This window comes from Pelodiscus sinensis, chromosome 3, assembly GCF_052426305.1.
Source record: "Pelodiscus sinensis isolate ZL-2025 chromosome 3, ASM5242630v1, whole genome shotgun sequence".
Classification (NCBI taxonomy): domain Eukaryota; kingdom Metazoa; phylum Chordata; order Testudines; family Trionychidae; genus Pelodiscus; species Pelodiscus sinensis.
This window is the reverse complement of record NC_143054.1, coordinates 166,516,886-166,535,674: the sequence shown is the minus strand read 5'-3', so window position 1 is coordinate 166,535,674 and position 18,789 is coordinate 166,516,886. Positions and strand designations below refer to the sequence as shown.

Below are 18,789 nucleotides of genomic sequence, written 5' to 3'. Positions count from 1 at the left end.
CAAATCTTCTGTTTCTACTCATGGTGCCCCAGGTCTACAGATGCCCTTGTCATTCAGGTTCTCAGTGGCTCAGCCCTCCAGCTAAGTCATCCATATTCCAAACACATGAAGGAATCCCTCTGGGGTAAAAGGTGCAGCAGGGCCTTTTCTTGTGCCCTTGGTAATATCTGCAGCCCTTAATTCTCAGCCCCTTTCTGGGCCAGCTTTTTAAGTTCATGTCTGCCCTGATGTAGCATGCTGCCTCCAGGGCTTCCTCCCTGGAGGCTCTTTAAGTCCAGTCCTTCACTTGGGCTTCTAAACAACTGTATTGCCTTCTCGGAGGTTAGGCCTTTCCCCCAGTGGCCGAGGGTGGGGATGTAGACCCACCACTACCCCAAGTCCCAAGCAAGGGGCCCTACAGGTAGCAGTAACATGGTGATTTCTTTAACAATTGTCCCTTCTATTCCCGGGGCTGTGTCCCTTTTAATTGAGCCTATGGTGTTCTGATTGGCTGCTTCCCTGCAGCCTCTCTAGGCAGGTCTGGAGGAATTCTCTTTACTGCTCCTTTTCTGGGGCAGAGTATGCAGGACTGCAAGATCTCTAGGAGGAGTACTCAAAGGGCCTGGTACCCCCTGTCATAGGAAGGTATTTGCTTTTTATTTTCAGTGCCAAAAAAGACCCAGTAGATTGGATTAATCCAGAATTGCTCATAGGTCTGTGCCTAGGACCCTACTTCCTGGACTCACGTAATTACAACAGACTGTCAGTTTTCATTTAAAATAAAGTTTTTAGCCCTCATCATTGTAAAGAAAAGCTTGAAAAAGTGACTCAAGTATAACTAGTTCAGTGACATCTGAAACAATAGCTCTGGGGGGGGGTGAACTACTCCATGTATGTCAGTGGCAGACTGCTCAGGAAGGTTCCCACGATACATGGGACAGAAGGAGATGAGAGCAGTGTAGACCAGACTCACCTACTCAAATGGATAAACCTTATTCGTTGGGGGAAACTACTGGAGGGAGGAGAAGAGGCTTCCAGGGGACTGCTGCTCTCAGCTTTTCTGACCACGAAAGGAGGAGGACCTTAAATAGCACATGTGAGAAGAGGGTATTGTGCCCTTGCCTCTTCAAAAGGTGAATGGGGCCCATTGCCACTATCATTTCAAGTTGAGGACTGGTGCCATGGCCCAGGGAAGCCACAAGGGCCCAATGTCTTGGTGGCCTCAGGCCCGATTCTCAGTCCGGCTGTGTAGCAGGTACTGGGAAACACAATTTACTGCAGTCTTAGAGGGGTTTCCAGGTGAGGGTTAGAGGGTTTAACTTAATAAAAATAAAATCTTCCAGTAAATATGTAACCTGTTAATGAAATGTGTATTTGTGCTGCTCCTTTCTTCAAAGGACTTCTGAGCATTTCACAAACCCTGATTCACTGAGCCTTATGACCCCTGTGAGGCTCCGCAGAGCCAGCACGTGCAGAGAGCCAGCTTAAAAGCTGCCCCTCCATGCATATTAGCTTCTGCCTGCTCCTGTCCTTTCCTGCTGCTGCCTCTGGTGGAGAGGCAGCAGCACAGATGGACAGGTAGGCTCTGCAGGAGCCAATTTATGCAGGCAGCTGGGTTGAAACCCAGATTCCTGTGTGTACTGACTCCAGCCTGCCCCTTCCCCACTGCTTCCTCTCTATTAGAGGCAGCAGCATGGGGGTGGGGAGGTAGGTGGTTCCATGAGATCTGGGCCATATTGTATTCCACTGTGGGGTCACACATGTGCCCTGAGTCAGATAATTGAAAGTAATGCCCATTGATTTGTGCATGCCCCCTGCTTCACTTCATACCTAATAAAAGGTGGGGCAGACTCACCATGTCTTCAGCTCTCACTTGCCACTACATGGGATGGGTTGGCATCATTAGCATCTTCAGGTCTGATGTTCTGCAAAACCATATTAATCCACTTGTAAATAGTCCATAATTTTAATACGATGCATCCCTGCTAGGTTGGGGAGCACATATAAGCATCTGCATGGCAGAAAGAACATGGATATCTTCAGAACATATCAACGTTGTGAAATTACCTGCAGTAAGGAAAGTATGGGAGTCTCCCATTCATCTGATGCCATCATGTCATCTTATAGTCAGACCATAGTACAGCAGTCTTTTACATCAGCAAGGGGCAGTCCCACTAGTTTCAGAGACTATCTGCAATCAGCTAACCCTATCTGCAGCTTACCTTCCAGAGTTACAAAATGTACTCTTAGGTGTCTTTGGCTGTCACTTCAGATCAGCCACAAGTGGAAAGCTCACAAGATGGTATTTTCAAATAAAGAACTATGTGTATGTAACACTGACAGATGGAACTGAACCTGGGACAGCTGGATTTTAGTGCATGAGCCTTTTCTACTTGAGCTGAAAGCCAGCCAGCTCTCAGCTAAGGCTGTAGACCTCACTCATTCTTATCTCTCTGTAGGTAGTTTTAGTGCCACCAGTTAGGTCAGTATACCACCTCCATTTGTATGTAATTACATGTACACACATTTGTCAGCATCAAAAACCATGTCTATAGTTGAGCTGCTGAGACAGACTATAAGCAGTTCCTTATATCTCTGCCTCTTTATTCCCTTCTCTTCCTATTGGAAGCCACTTTCTCTGGTTACTTACCAGAGTGACACTTTGCAAGTGATGGTCCGTGTCTTACTGCAGTTAATAACATAACATACTTGTGTCTTCTATTGGATGTGTTGAAAACATTTTATAGACATTAAAAATAGAATGCAACTGTATTGGCTTAGTTAAAGGAACTATTATTCTTATTTTCCTATCCCGTTTCTCCTTTTGTATTTGGCTGCTATTGATTTTTTAGTTTTGTTGTTTTTTGGGGGGAGAGGAAGGAGTTAAAGCTCATAATATAACTCTCTCCATTTTGAATGTTAAGTACTCTGAATTGAACCATGTTGGTCCTTATTCACCTTTCTTCTCATGTCCTTGGTTCTTAAAATATTCCAGTCAAATTCTTCAATTGTTCTTAATGCCTATATATACCCCCACACACAGATTAAAATGAAAGTTTAATTGCTGTAGAGTGGGAATGAATGTACTCAAACTGGAATTTATATTGACTTTTCACAAGTATAATTAGATTTTTGCCATTGCACTTAATATTTGAATAAAGTAAATTTCTCTCCTGTACACTGATTAATTAAAAATAATTACATTATACTGTGGCACACTGATTATTCCAGGCTTCTCAAATGATCAGTCTAACTATTGACCATATTTCTAGCTGTTTATATGGAATTCAGACATTTTTAGGCCTGCATATATCAGAAAAAAATGCTTCGGATTTCCTACCGTTACTAACCTGAGTGTGTTAGTAATATTGGGGCTGCTAACAACAAATTAAGCACCATGTCTGTGATGCTATGGCTCCATATTTTTATGGGAATATGTTTTAATATGAATATACATTACTGAAATCTCCTTTTTGAAAAACAAGTCAAGTTAACATCTCATTCAAGAGCCTGTGATTCCCTGTATGTGTATATTCTGTTTGTGTGCATCTATCTTTCTTGTATTTGAAGTTATAAATATGAAGTGTAAACCTGCTTATTAATCTAGAATTTCTAGTAAAAGCTATTAGTGGTATTTAATGCCTGGTGCTCAAAGAAATTATATGTAAATGGTTTTGTTTTTCCTGTAAGCCTAAACTGGTTGATCCTACAGAGAAACGTAACCATGCCACTTGGTGCTGGAATCCATCTTGATATTTTTGGATCCATTTGGTATTTTTCCATAGAGATGGGGAGATTTAAACAAAGGATTCCCACCTGGGGGAAATTCTATTTAAGGGATGGAACACAATCAGTGATCATCTTCACTGACTTTTGAAACTGCCTCTTCACCCTAAGAGGATACATACAAGAAGCTGTTAGAACCAGGACAGAGAAAATATCAGCTCTGACTTGAAGGATTTTACAAGAAATAAGGACTAGGGTGAGAAATATGATCTGTAACAATCTCTCTTAGGCTACGTCTACACTGTAGCCTTCTTCTGCAAAAGCTTATGCAAATGAAGCGTGGAGTGGAATATCGCTATGCTTCATTTACATAATTAATTAGAAGCCACTTTTGCGCAAGAGGCTTTTGCACAAAAAGGAGCTGTGTAGATGGCTTCTTTTTGTGCAAAAATCCCCTCTTGTGCAAGAGCCGTTCTTCCTGAAAAAATTAGGAGGAACGGCTCTTGTGCAAGAGGGGTTTTTTGCACAAAAAGGAGCCATCTACACAGCTCCTTTTTGCACAAAAGCCTCTTGCGGAAAAGCGGCTGCTAATTAATTATGCAAATGAAGTGTGGCGATATTCCACTCCGTGCTTCATTTGCATAAGCTTTTGTGGAAGAAGGCTACAGTGTAGACGTAGCCTTGAGGTGCGTCTGCACAGCAGGGCTTAACTTGAAATAAGCTATGCAAATTGAGCTATGTTAGTTGCATGGCTTATTTTGAAATTGGGAGCGTCTACACAGCACTTATTTCGAAATAGAGCACTCTTCCTCTGACTTCCTCTTACAATGAGGGTTACAGGAGTCGGAGTAAGAAGTCCTCCAGCTTTGACAGTATTTCGACGTTATTTTGAAATAACTGCCTGCTATGTAGACGTGGACTAAGTTATTTCGAAATAACACTAGTTATTTCAAAATAATCTTAATGTGTAGACATCCCCTTAGTTTATTAGGCTTAGCTGGCATGTTTGTTTTGTTGTTGTTGTTGTTGTTTTTAGATTAGCAACTTGCCTTGATCTGTCTGTTTTCATTCGCAATCACTTAAATCCTACATTTTATATTAAAAACACTTGTTTATTATTAAAACCAATGTAAATCATTGTTACTGAGGGGTAGGAGAGCAACAGCTGTGTATCTCTCTCTTTCATTGATAAAGAGCACACTCTATGAGCTTTCTCTGTGTGAAACTTTTATACAGAGTAAGATGGATTTTTTGGGGGGTTTGATCCCTTTTGAGGACTATGCTCCTGGATGCTGTCAAGTCACTGTAGCTGAGCCCTCCCAGAGCAGTTATCGGCATCTGTGTTACTCCACTGGGGGGCTGTTACCCCAACTCTGTGCCTCTGCTGGGGGACACAAGAGTTTCTGGCCAAGCAGGACAGGACGGATAGGTGCCCCAGAGGTCAGGTAGCAGGCTCAGTGGTATGATCAGTACCATGGGTAACAATCTCAAGAGGACCTTTGTGATCCAACCCATCACAGTGTTCTCTTGGCTTGCTTAGAGCTTCTCTAAGGGTATGTCTACATTGCATGGCTATAGGTATCCCGAAATAGTTACCACACATCTACACAAGCTGCCCATTATTTTGAAATAACGGGCGCGCTATTTTGCCATCCTGGTAAACCTCTTTGCTCGAGGGATAAGGGATGTCTCGAAATTGCATGTTATTTCAAAATGTGGTGCTGTGTAGACACACCAAATTTCAAAATAAGCTATTTCCAAATAGATTCGAGATAAGATATGCAATTTGTGTAGCGCAAATTGCATATCTTATTTCGAGTTTAGGGTGCCCTAATTGACATAGTGCTGAAACTGGTGGAAGCAGCTGGCCAATTGTCTACATTCAGGCTATCCATGGTGCTAATACTGCTGGAATTGAACCACTGTTAGCCACAGTGGCACATTTTTAAAGAATTTCCCTAGCATAGACAAGGTTCTAATATGAGAAACATAATATTGACTGTTTCAAGTGGAGTAATGTGTATACATAAAACCAAATTCCCTCTAGAAGTCGATGGAGTTGATGCTTTGTAGTTTAGGAGACAATTTGATTGTGATGCATAAAATATTCAAATAAATGTTATTTGTCTTTCAGTCTAACACTTTAATTATACAGCATAGCTTGAGACACATAGGCCTCTGTTGTAGAAGACGCAGAGAATACAGTTATATAAATAGATGTGGAGAGCAGAAAGAAGTTTATTCACATAGGCTACTAAAGGAACAACAATAGTGCTCCCTTCTAAAACAATGGCTAGCCAGCCAGTTGGGAAGAAAATAAGGTACCAAGATGTATCTAACTGTAAAAAAAATAATGTCTAAGACAGAAAGAGAGAGCTTAAATTCCATGCACACTTCAAGTTTTCCAACAAAGTATACAAGTATAAGATAACTTTGTAATTAGAAAATAAATAGTGTTCATTGTCTGGAAATAGACCTCTAGAATTCATACCAATTGAGAGGCACTTAAGGTCATTGAACTAATTTAATTTTGTGAGTGAGAGTGTATGTTTACCTTGTTAATAGTTAATGGAGTATTTTATTGCTCTTTAAGACACATTGTCATGTGCTTAATGTTATGCTGAATACGAGTAAAGTGATTTCTTGGTGACTTGATTTGCAATTAAAAAAAAAGGTTTTCCTTATTCCCGAATCTGACTAATCTGCTTATCTGGTTTTTTTATGTACTATCTTGAAGATCCTACACTCCAGGGCCCAGTTTAATTTGTAGTTGGGAAGTTTATTTAAGGATTTTGATCTCCATCCAGTAACTGTGGTTCCTTCCCTGAATAGAATTTAACTGCATACACTAGAAGTAGAGAAGTAAAATGTACGTTTACAATGAGAATGGATGTTGTAAAAAGGGACATTAACTTCAGTTAACATTTTTGCCTCAAAATTTGGTACCCACTACAGTTACAAATAAATTATTAAAACTGAAAGAAGTCTATTAGGAGGAATAGTCTCTGTATTTTCATTTTGTTTAATCTCTACATTTGGAAACATTTTGGACACTGTCAGCTTACATGCATGGGAATAGTGGTACAGTAAAACTCCAATAGTCCGGCATCCAATAGTCCGGCACTCCTGATAGTCCGGCATCAAAATGGCAAGAGCCTAGTGAATGAGCTTCGGCAAAAAATGAGTCACAAGGTAACAGCGGCAGCAGCTGAACTGAGCAAAAAGGGTAAAAAAGGCTTAAAAAAACTAAAACATTACAGTATACTGTATACACTATGTACAATAAAAAGGGTTTAGAACACTTTATATACAGTATATAATGTATACAGTGTATATATATAACCATCTTATAGTACCTCCTGATAGTCCGTCATATCTGATAATCCGGCACCACGTAGGTCCCATAGGTTCCGGATTATTGGAAGTCTACTGTACTTAGTTTCTCTTCTGCCCCTATAAAAAACATCAAGAAGCACGACAAATATCTCTTACACAGGGTAGGGCGAAAGAAAGTGTGTCCATACCCACTTTAAATAGAATGCCCTATCAGAAACTGAAGGAGGTTTTACATAATTCATGGTAACAGTACCTCTTTTTCTCTCTTCCTAGTAATTTCAAACATTTGAATCTTGATTTTTTTTCTCCACAAACTGTGACTTGAGATCCACACCTAATTTTTGCACACATGTGCATAGTTTCTATTGCACATTTATTTACTACGGTTGTGTATGCAGTGAAAAGAACTGGCATGCTCTCACATGCCCTGATTTGAAAATGCATGTGTGCGCATATGCATTTAATTTGCATAAGTAAAAAAAATAAAATTAAGTAAATCAATCCTAAGTGATCAGAAATCATGGCAACTCAATTATTATTTATTATTGCATTGCAGTAGTGCTGTAGCGGGGATGGACAACTAGTAGCCCAGGGTTGCACTAGCCCCCCAACCAGGGTCATAGCGATAGGTGTGGATGGGCAATGGATCACGCAGCATTCAGCCCCATCCAGATTGGGGCCTGAAACGAGGCAGCTCAGGCAGCCCCAAAGTGAGGGAACGTATACGAAGCTGTCACTGCAGAGCAGAGAGCAGCAAAAGGAGGCAAGATGCAGCTTTTTCTACTGTCTGAGGAGGAGAGGAGGCTGTTCCCTGCTGGAGTAAGGGCAGGAGGCAGCGGCTCCCTGGTTGTAGTGGGCTTGCTTAGGGATAGCTTTCATGGAGAGCACCTGGGATTACTGAACAGGCACTGCCAAGAGCTAGGATGAATGAGGACCAACCACATGGGCTAAACAGTGGCTAGTGGGTCCTGTCCACACAGCAGTAAATGCTAACAGAGTAACGGCAGCCTCGGCCACTAAACATTGTTAGATCCTATGGTCACTGAAGGGCAGAGTTAAGCATACATGAGGGCTGTGTCTAGACTGGCAAGTTTTTCCGGAAAATCAGCAGCTTTTCCGGAAAAACTTGCCAGCTGTCTACACTGGCCACTTGAATTTCTGGAAAAGCACTGACGATCTCATGTAAAATAATCAGTGCTTTTCCAGAAAAACTATGCTACTCCCGTTCGGGCAAAAGTCTTTTTCTGAAAGACTTTTGCCCAAAAGGGCCAGTGTAGACAGCATAGTACTGTTTTCCGCAAAAAAGCCACGATCGCGAAAATGGCGATCGGGGCTTTTTTGTGGAAAACCGCGTCTAGATTGGCCACAGACACTTTTCCACAAAAAGTGCTTTTGCGGAAAAGCATCCTGCCAATCTAGACACGCTTTTCCGAAAATGCTTTTAACGTAAAACTTTTCTGTTAAAAGCATTTTCGGAAATTCATGCCAGTGTAGACGTAGCCGAGCTGTTTAGAATGCTGAGTAGAAGTTGTAGTGTATGCTGTATATAGATCTGTGACAGACCTTGTTATCTGCACAGTGAGAGAACCATTCTCAATCAGTAAGAGAACATGCATGGGAAACTATATGTGAAACATAGCTTTTTAGGTGTGGGAAAAACTAGTCTCATGATAGAAATCCACTTATGACCTTAACCCCAGCAACTGACTCAGATCAACTGGACAAACTTGATAAATGGTCTGAGGTATATAGGATGAAATACCATAAGGGCAAATGCAAAATGCTCCACTTAGGAAGGAACAATCAGTTTCACACACAAAGAACAGGAAATGACTGTGTGGGAAATTATTGCAGAAAGGGACCACAAAATAAATATGACACAACAGTATGACACTAAGTCAGTATGAACGTGAGTCTTGTCTGCACAGCTCCATGAAGCTGTCACATAGGAACTCTTTGAGCCTTCTCACAAGGTTTTTGGGGAGGCCAGCCTTATGCCGTCCTCCATGGTAGGACACCTTCCCATGTCCAGCCACCAGTGAGTGGTCTGGTGTCATGGAACCACAAAGCAGAGCAGTATTAGCCCCAGATTGATGGCCATATTCACTTAGCATTCATTCCTGAAAACTCCTGGTGATTTGGAGTAGACTTGATATCTCACATGGCAACCTACAGGGAGGCGGAGGGAAACCGATTAGTACTCTCTCCGGGAGGCTGCATGTGCCAGACATCCCCCCATACACTCCTCCGGGCAGGAAAAGAAGCACTCCCCCGAGGAAGCTGCATTTGCCAGTCCTGGCATGTGCCAGGTAGAGTGGGAAGGCCTTTCACCCCACCCCCACCCCCGCCTGCAGGCTGCTGTCCTGATTGAGAAAAGAGCAGTTTCCCTGGCAAGCCACATGTGCTAGACCCGGCATGTGCTGGACAAAGTGGGAAGCCGCCTTCTGCCTCCACTCCCCTCCCGCCTGCAGGCTCCTGGCCTGGCAGGTCCCTCACACTGACTGCCAGCTTCCGGACAGAGTGTTTCCCAATGCTCCCCTGAGATGTCTGGGCACCTGCTGTAAAGTGCCTGCTTTTAAGCTAACATTTGGTCTTGCACAGAACATTGAAGATTAGGACAGAATAGGGGCAGGCGTCACACAATGTAGCTGCAACGTCTGCCTTTGTAACTTTTCTTTGCAGCTGGGCTGTCTGCCAGCTCTATGTGTCCCCCACCTCCCACTGCATCTGCCCTTCTGGCTGGAATCCACAGGCGAAAGTGGACAAGGGTAGAGATGTTCCATGAGCAGCTGGACTGCATGCATGCCCTCGCGCAAGGGATCTGAGCCAAGCACCTGGATTGGACTGAAGAACGGCTGGAGAAGAGAGCTGCCAGGGATCAGCTCTCGAGGCAGCATGAGACTTATGGTCCCTACCCTGATCTCTGTCATGGAGCGCATGGTGATCTGCTTGAATGGGCCACCACCCAGAACCCCTCCTGCCTCAATGACAACCCTACTTCCACCTCCAGGGTCCCCAGGACACTGTGGGGAGGGAATTCATGGGGAGCTGGAGCCACCAGGAATCGGGAGGCATAAAGCAGTTCCACTGCCATTCCTGAGCACTCCACCCTCCCACTTCCATTTCCCAGTTTATTCCTTTCCCTGTTGTTTTTCCCCAAATAAATACTCCTGTTCATTGCACAATCATCTTTTAATTGCTTGAACTGTATGGGGGAGGGTTAGGGGATTAAAAAGAAACACAGGGGCTGTGTCTAGACTGGCCAGTTTTTCCGGAAAATCAGCCACTTTTCCAGAAAAACTTGCCAGCTGTCTACACTGGCCGCTTGAATTTCCGCAAAAGCACTAACAATCTCATGTAAGATTGTCAGTGTTCTTGTGGAAATACTATGCTGCTCCCATTCGGGCAAAAGTCCTTTTGCGCAAAACTTTTGCCAAAAGGGCCAGTGTAGACAGTCCAGATTTGTTTTCCGCAAAAAAGCCCCGATTGCGAAAATGGCGATTGGGGCTTTTTTGCGGAAAAGCGCGTCTAGATTGGCACAAACGCTTTTCCGCAAAAAGTGCTTTTGCGGAAAGCGTCCGTGCCAATCTAGACGCTCTGTTCCGAAAATGCTTTTAATGGAAAACTTTTCTGTTAAAAGCATTTCTGGAAAATCATGCCAGTCTAGACGTAGCCAGGGAATGCAGGAGCAACTTGCGGAGAGCCACATGGAAGAGTCTAAAAGAGGCCTTGCATAAAACTGTCCTTCATTGCCTCTCTGATGCACACTGCCCCTTGCTGTGCTGTCCTTTTGGTGCTGGTGTCTGACTGCTCGAACTCTCTGGCTAGGCGCTTTGCCTCAGACCCACCACCCAGCCAGAAAAGTCTCCCCTCCCCCACTTGTTCTCACACAGGTTGTGGAGCACACAACAGGCTGCCACCACGAAGGCAAAGTTGCATTCACTGAGGCCCAGATGAGTCAGGAGATTCCTGAACCTTGCCTTTAAATGTCCGAACGTACATTCCACCAACATTCTGCACCTCCTCAGCCTATTGTTGAACTCCTCCTTGCTGGGGTCCAGGCTGCCCATGTAGAGGCTGGGTCGCCCAGGATCATGATGGGTATGTCCACCTCTCGGATTCTGATGTTCTCATCGGGGAAGAAAGTTTCTTTCGTGCATCTTTTGGAAGAGGCAGGAGTTATGAAAGATGTGAGCATCATGCATCTTTCCTGACCATCCCACATTGATATTGGTGAAGTAGCCCCTATGATCCACAAGCACCTGCAGCACCATGGAGAAGTACCCCATGAGGTTGATGTACTCCGAGGCCTGGTGTTCAGGGCCCAGGATGGGGATGTGTGTGCTGTCTATGGCATCCCTGCAATTAGGGAAGCCTATTGCAGTAAAGTCCTCCATGATGGTATCCACATCCCCCAGAGTTACAACTCTCCATAGCAGGATGTTATTGATGGCCTTGGCTACATGTATGAGAACAGCCCTGACTGTAGTTTTCCTCACCCCAAACTGGTTCCTGATGCCTGCTAGCTGTCTGGCATGACAAGCTTCCATAGAGCAATTGCCATGCACTTCTCCACAGTCAGAGCGGGTGTCATATGGAATCTGGCGCCTCATGGCAGGGGCGAGCCATTTGCAGAGTTCCAGGAATGTGGCCTTCTGCATGCTGAGGTTCTGCAGCCAGTGCTGCTTGTCCCATGTCTGCATCACAATGCGGTCCCATCACTCCGAGCTTGTCTCCCAACACTACAACCAGCATTGCACTATGTCCAGCTGATTGACCTGTGTCTGCACTAGCATGAACATTAGGGCTTGCCTAAGCAGAGCCTCTGTGCCACACTGAGCTTCATCCTTCTCCTCTTCTTGGTGGAGCAACATGCATATGTTCTCAAAGAACAGCACCAGGAGGCGCACCATGACATCCAGGAGCAGAACAGTTCTTTCCGGTACACTGTGCTTCATGGTCACAGACATCCATGTGGGCAACCAGGCCACAAAAGGCACAAGTACACTGTGTCCCCTTTACCTCATGCGAGGGGGGAGAGACTAGAGGAGACCCTTATGGGACACAGCTGATCTGAGCCCCTCTAACCAGTCGCTGCTGATTTTTTGATCCAGTGGACGCCAGAAACATAGGCCAGACTGCCGAGCTACCCATGATGCCTTGCAATCTGAGTCGATGGCAAGCTCCATAATGTGGATGTGCTACTTTGGGCAACATTTGGTGCTTGCCATTAGTAAGGACATGACCCTTCAACTTCTCAAACTCGAGTGGTAATACATTGACCATACTAGATTTGACCTTATCTCGAAACGTAGACATACCCTTCCATTTCTAGTATTCTGTGATCACTGATTGGGGACCCAGAACTAATTTCTGGCAGATATGTGGCCAGACTTGCATGCAGTATGGCCAGTCAAATACACCAGCTTACAATACAGATGCTCCAACAAGTTCAGTACATACACCTACCTGCATCTGAATTTTTCTGAGTTTTTGCGAAATTATGTAGCAGTATATGACAGGAGTGAAGTGCCAAAATCCCTTAGCTGTTCATTTCCAGACTTCTGAAGGAGACATGGTTGGTATAAATCTTCTGTGGAAATTCTCACATTTTCTGGGATTCTACTGACACACTTTCAATTATAACTGTTTACTAATAAAGTTTTTTATTTACAAGTAATGTGCACAACCTAGCAGTTCCAATTGCCAGGGAAAAGCTGTGGCTGAATTTCCCAATGTGTTGAATTACAGCAGGGATTTTAACAGTTCTAATATTTGTGGGACTTAATGTAGCTGAGAATTTGTAGAACAATGTAGTTAGCCCTGCCTTACTGCCCATTGTTGAGGAGAGGGAACCAACAGCTTTCCCTATGCTATGTGGGCAAAATGCCCACATCAGGGCAAAAGCTCTGCGGCTAGTGATTCGTGTTAAACTCTCTAAAATAGGAATGGCACCAGCATGGCCAGCTTCCTTCAGTGTCATCCAGCAAAACAAACCTCACAGGGATGGGGGAGAGGCATGCTGCAACCTTTAAAAGTGCTTATGTGCACCTTCCCAATATGGCCAAGTGATTTTGATGCTGTGGCACTAAAAAACTAACCCTGAGTGATTTCTCTATCCACACTGAAAATTCCTCAGGGAGCTTCAGTGTCTTTTGGGTGGTCATTTGCTTTAGAAAATGTCAGTGCTCTTTCGTGCCAAGTCTTCCCCACTGTTTGGTGCACTGGGGTAACATAGACTGTGAATAAAGGAGCTCTGATCCCATGCTATCCTCTAGCAGGATGAGATCATCAATAACAGGACACAATTCCCTGCTGCAACTTTAAAATGCTAGGAGAGGGCTCAGCTACCACTCACATCTGAGGTCCAAGAGGGAATGGTTTCTTGGGTCAGTAGATAATCAGAAGCAGCACTATGGACATCTCAGATTTGCCCTACCTATTTTGCTTTGTATAGGTAGAATGGCTGTGGAATCAGCATGTCTCTGCTTATTTCCACTCATCATGCCAGGGCAAAAGCTAGCCCTTAGGTTGTAGATATGCAAAGGATGCTTAAAATAAGGTTTTAAAGAAGTTTAGTTTCCATACTTATAATATTTAATAGATAACAGTGAATAGCTAACTACTGGTAGCAACATTGCCATGGTATTCACTTGCATTCAGGTATGTATTTACTTCCTATGCCATGTTAGTTGACAGGGCATATCTGTAAAGCAGCCAAGTAAACTGAGTGTGTTTAAATTAGTTTTCTATTTGACATATTTGAGCATAGTCCCTGAATGTAACTGTTAACAATGAACAAAATAGGAGCTTCAGTTCAAGACTGCTGATAACATTTTTCTTCCTCAGGAAGACTATGATCGTCTGAGACCTTTATCTTATCCTATGACAGATGTCTTCCTTATCTGCTTCTCAGTGGTAAATCCAGCCTCATTTCAAAATGTGAAGGAGGAGTGGGTACCAGAGCTAAAGGAATATGCACCTAATGTGCCATTTTTATTAGTAGGAACCCAGGTATGTCTGGCTTCATTTTATTTTGTTTTTTATTTAAATAATTCAGGTTGTCTAATGTTTGTGCTTTTGTTGTCCTAAGTCCCATGTAGCAGGATCCAAATAGCTTTCTTGCTCTGACTTCAGCTGGAAGAGTTAGACCTAACCCACACTTATAACTTAGGTAGACCTAGCTACATTACTCAGGGCTGTGAAATATTTCACGCCCTGAGCACGGTAGTTAGGATATAAGTACTTGAGAATGGTCTGACCCAGTTTGGCCAATGATCCTACTAGCCTGGTGTCCTGCCTTTTGATTGTGGCTGGTCTGATGCTCCAAAGGAATGAACAGCACAGGGCTTTTATTGAGTGATCCATCCCATTGCCCAGTCCCACCTTCTGGCAGTCAGACGTTTGGGGACACCCAGATGATCTTGTCCCTGATGATCTTGACTAAAAGTCATGGATGGATCTATCCTCCTTGATCTTATATAATTCTTTCTGAACTCTCCTCCCACCCCCGGTAAGTTCCACAGGTTGACTGTGCATTGTGTGAAGAAGTTTTTCAATAGTTTTGTTAGTTTAAACCTGCTGCCTCTTAATTGTATAGAGTGACCCTGATTTTTGTGTTATATGAAGGGATAAATAACACTTCTCTATTCACTGTTTTATTCATAACACTGATGATTTTATAGATCTGTCATCTCAGCCCCTTAGGACTATGCAGCTTAAAAAAGAGACAGCTAGGCTACATCTAGACTGGCATGATTTTTCGCAAATGTTTTTAACGGAAAAGTTTTTCCGTTAAAAGCATTTGCGGAAAAGAGCGTCTAGATTCACACGGACGCTTTTCCGCAAAAACACTTTTTGCGGAAAAGCGTCCGTGCCAATCTAGACACGGTTTTGCACAAGAAAGCCCCGATCGCCATTTTTGCCATCGGGGCTTTTTTGCGCAAAACAGTTTTTAGCTGTTTACACTGGCCATTTTGCACAAAAACATTTCCAGAAAAGGGCTTTTGCCCGAACAGGAACGTCAAAGCATTTGCGTAAGAAGCACTGATTTCAGACAGTAGAACGTCAGTGTTTTTGTGCAAAATCAAGCGGCCAGTGTAGACAGCTTACAAGTTTTTGCGCAAAAGCAGTTGCTTTTGCGGAAAAACTTGCCAGTCTAGACACAGCCCTAATGTTTAACTTATCTGCATACATAAGATGTTCCATGCCCCTAATTATTTTGTTGTCCTTCTGTCCTTTCTCCCATTCTAGTACAGTATATCTTTTATGAGATGGGGCATCCAGAACTGCGCGCAGTATTCAATGTTTAGTTGTACCATACATTTATCTAGGGGCATTATGCTATTTTCTGTTAGATCTTCTCTCTTACCAGACAGTCTAACTCCTAATGCAGAAAAAGGGTGAATGGACTAATTCGTCCTTTGACCTTCGTGCTGCCATCCAGAGAGGTGGATCAATTCCATCAGTGGAAAACTCCCTTCCATTTACTATGCTGCTGTAGTGTAGACATGACCTTGGGCACGTCTAACAGTAGGAAAATAGAATCACTTGTATTCTAAATACTCCGTGCAAATAACCAATTCTTCACTTTTTATACCGAAAAAATTAAAATTACATTTTGGGTACACCTAAAATGATTTTTTTTCTAAATTGTTGAACTGAAAAGTTGAAGAAAATCATTGTTTAGTGGCATGCAAAATATTTTGTTTGACATTTTAATTTTTTTTAAATAAATTTCAAAATAAATTTGTTTGTATAGTCTTTGTTTAAAAATGTCAAAACAAAGTGTTTCGAATTGATGAAATATTTTTAGGGTTTTTAATTTCAAACTCAATCAATTTGGTGAATTCCTCATGAATTTGCAAAATGTTTCCAAACTGAATCTGCATTTTTCAGTGAAAAGTTTTGGCCAAAAAAACTTCACTCATCTCCAGAGTTACCTTCATTCTTTTAAAACATAATGTACCATGTTACATAAACAGTTAGAGATGTTGGGCAGGGATATTGGTTTCCAAGCATTACTTTTCCAGATAACTCACTGAAATCAGTAACATTACCAGTCCTGGACTGGACTGCAGGATTGGGGCCATGCCTAACAGTCCTATCCAGTACACATTGAAACTCATAAATTAGGATTAGAAGACACCTCAGGGGGTCATGTAGTCCAACCCTCCCACTCAAAGACGGACCAATCTCAATGGAAGACTTCTCTTAATTTCAAAAGATATCAGATTTAAGGGAACCAGTTACGGCTGAGCTGGTGTCCATATGTCAAAGATGGCCATGAAGAGAAGGAGAGTCAGAGAGAAGGATCAGAGTAGTCAGTACAGCTGGTACAAACAGGAAATAGTTAGGCTGGGGTTGGAGGCCAGAGATTAGAAAACAAGGTAAGAGGTGGAGTCTCAGCATGCCAGAAGAGTGCGTGACTGCCTAGACAACTTCCTGTGGACCAATCAGAAGGCCTCAGGGTACTGTTGCTCTGGGCCCCATGGGCTGGCCCAGATCAACTCTTCTGGTGGCTAGGGGCTATTTGATTTTGTAGGGCCCCCTAAGCTTCAGGGTGAGGCCAAAAATGAGGGGTTCAGAGTGTGGGAAGGCACCATCTGGGGGGTGCAGGCTTTGGAGTGGGGCTGGAGCATTTTGAGAGTAGAAGAGGGCTCCAGGCTGGGATGAAGGTATTTTTAGTGTAGAAGGGGCCTCAGGGTAGGAGACTAGGGTGGGAATGCAGAGTCTGGGCAGATGCGTGGGGGAGGCAGGAACCATTTTCCATGGGTAGCCAGCTTTTAAGCCTGTTCCCCCCTGCTGCCTCCCACAGTAGAGGGCAAGTGTGAGCCAGTGAAAAGCCGGCTCCCCACGGGCACTGGCTTCCGCAGAGATACCTGTCCTCTCTCCGCGCCCCAGCGCTGCTGCCTCTGATAAGAGAACTTTCTGGGTGTCTGGCTGATGAGTCTTGCCCACATGCTCAGGGTTTAGCTGATCGCCATATTTGGGGTCGGGAAGGAATTTTCCTCCAGGATAGATTGGCAGAGGCCCTGGAGGTTTTTTGCCTTCCTCTGTAGCATGGGGTACAGATCACAGCTAGAGGATTCTCTGCATCTTGGGGTCTTCAAAGTATTTGAAGGCTTCAATAGCTGAGATATAAGTGAGAGGATTATTCTGGGAGGGGTGGGTGAGATTCTGTGGCCTGCACTGTGCAGGGGGTCAGACTAGATGATCATAATGGTCCCTTCTGACCTTAAAGTCTATGAGTCTATGATAGAGAGGCAGCGGCGGGGGGGTGGGCAGAAGCCAGTACACATGGGACATGGCTTTCAACCCAACTCCCCACGCATATCCGCTCCTGTGGAGCTGCCTGCTCCCTGCACTGCTGCCTCTTTCTCAGACACAGCAGAGGGGGGCAGGTGGGAGCCAGTACATGCAGGGAGCAAGCATTTAAGCTGGCTTTTAGTGTGTGCTGGCTCTGTGGAGCCTCCTGCCCCCTTCCCCACCTCCTACAGAGGCAGCAGTGCAGGGGGAGCAGGAGGGAGCCGTTCTCCCCCATGCTGCTGCCTCAGTAGTAGTGTGGGGGGGGGGGGGGAGCAGCTGGGATCTAGTACACGTGGGAAGCAGCTTTCAGGCCGGCTCCCTGAGCGTATTGGCTCCTGCAGAGCTGTCTGCTTCCTGCACTGTTGCCTCTTTATCAGAGGCAGCAGGGGAGGGAAGGCAGGCAGCAGCTGGTGCTCGTGTTTACACATTCACACAATTACACACTAGTTAACATCCCCAGGAGGAACAGCAGCATGTGGAGTTGCATTCTCCTTCCAGGCAGAGTCAGAATGCAGGGACTTTAGTGGCTGCAACTCAGGGCTCTGGAAAAGATCTGCAGTTTGGTGGCCTGGAGATCTTTTTTGTGGGGACCCCATTAGCCTGGGGCCCTGGTCTGTAACCCCTAAAACTCCTTTCTTAATTTGGCCCTTCCTGGCAGCAGTACTTTCTGAGGTCCCTATCTCCACAGTGCTCCTTGGATGTAGTGCTGAATGGCCTCTTAATAGCAACCTAAAGTCCTGAGTACCAGGTTCTAGTCCCATGGATTCTTACAGGATTATAGTCTAAACAGAAGCAGCTCAAGCTTCCCCAATATGTATTGATTAATTCTACCATTGCTGTGTTCATTGGTGATTCTGGAGCAGTCACACTTAAGTTAAGGAAAAATAGCTGGGAATAAATAACCCATCTTTTTGGATAATCAGGATTTGGGAACCTGATGTATGTCTTCAGTGTTAAGGCCTCATCCAAATTCCCCATGAAGGCATGATATGGCTCAATTTCTATCTATCTACCATCTTTCCTACTAGATTGATCTTCGTGATGATCCAAAAACTTTAGCAAGATTGAATGATATGAAGGAGAAGCCTATATCTGCGGAGCAGGGACAGAAGTTAGCAAAAGAGGTAAAGGGGACACTCGGGTGAGGGGAGAGAAGTGCTCTGTCTTGACTGCAGTTTTTCTCTTTATTAGCTAGTATCATACTTATTTTATAAAACCGCTATGTTAAATACTGTGAACAAGCAGACTCACTTAGGTGTTTTCCTTTCAATAACTGTGTAAATCTTTTCAATATGGAAGTGAATAATTATTATGAATTGGATAATTAATTAAAATAGGGAGGGGATGTACTAGATGACCTTTAATCATTACAAAATACTAACTTTTTTAAGTCAGGTAGATGTTACACATTTTTATTTACAGCCCATTTTCAGAAATGAA

General features: G+C 43.9%; 1 protein-coding gene across 2 annotated transcripts in view; it reads left to right on the top strand.

Annotated features, from left to right (window-relative positions):
- RHOQ (ras homolog family member Q) overlaps positions 1-18,789 on the top strand; it is a 44,898-nt gene that overhangs the window by 18,968 nt on the left and 7,141 nt on the right. For both annotated transcript variants that reach the window (XM_006125483.5, XM_006125482.5), the window contains exons 3-4: positions 13,891-14,055; positions 18,378-18,473. In XM_006125483.5, the coding sequence (XP_006125545.1) occupies positions 13,891-14,055; positions 18,378-18,473 (261 nt within the window). The remainder of the gene's footprint in view (positions 1-13,890; positions 14,056-18,377; positions 18,474-18,789) is intronic.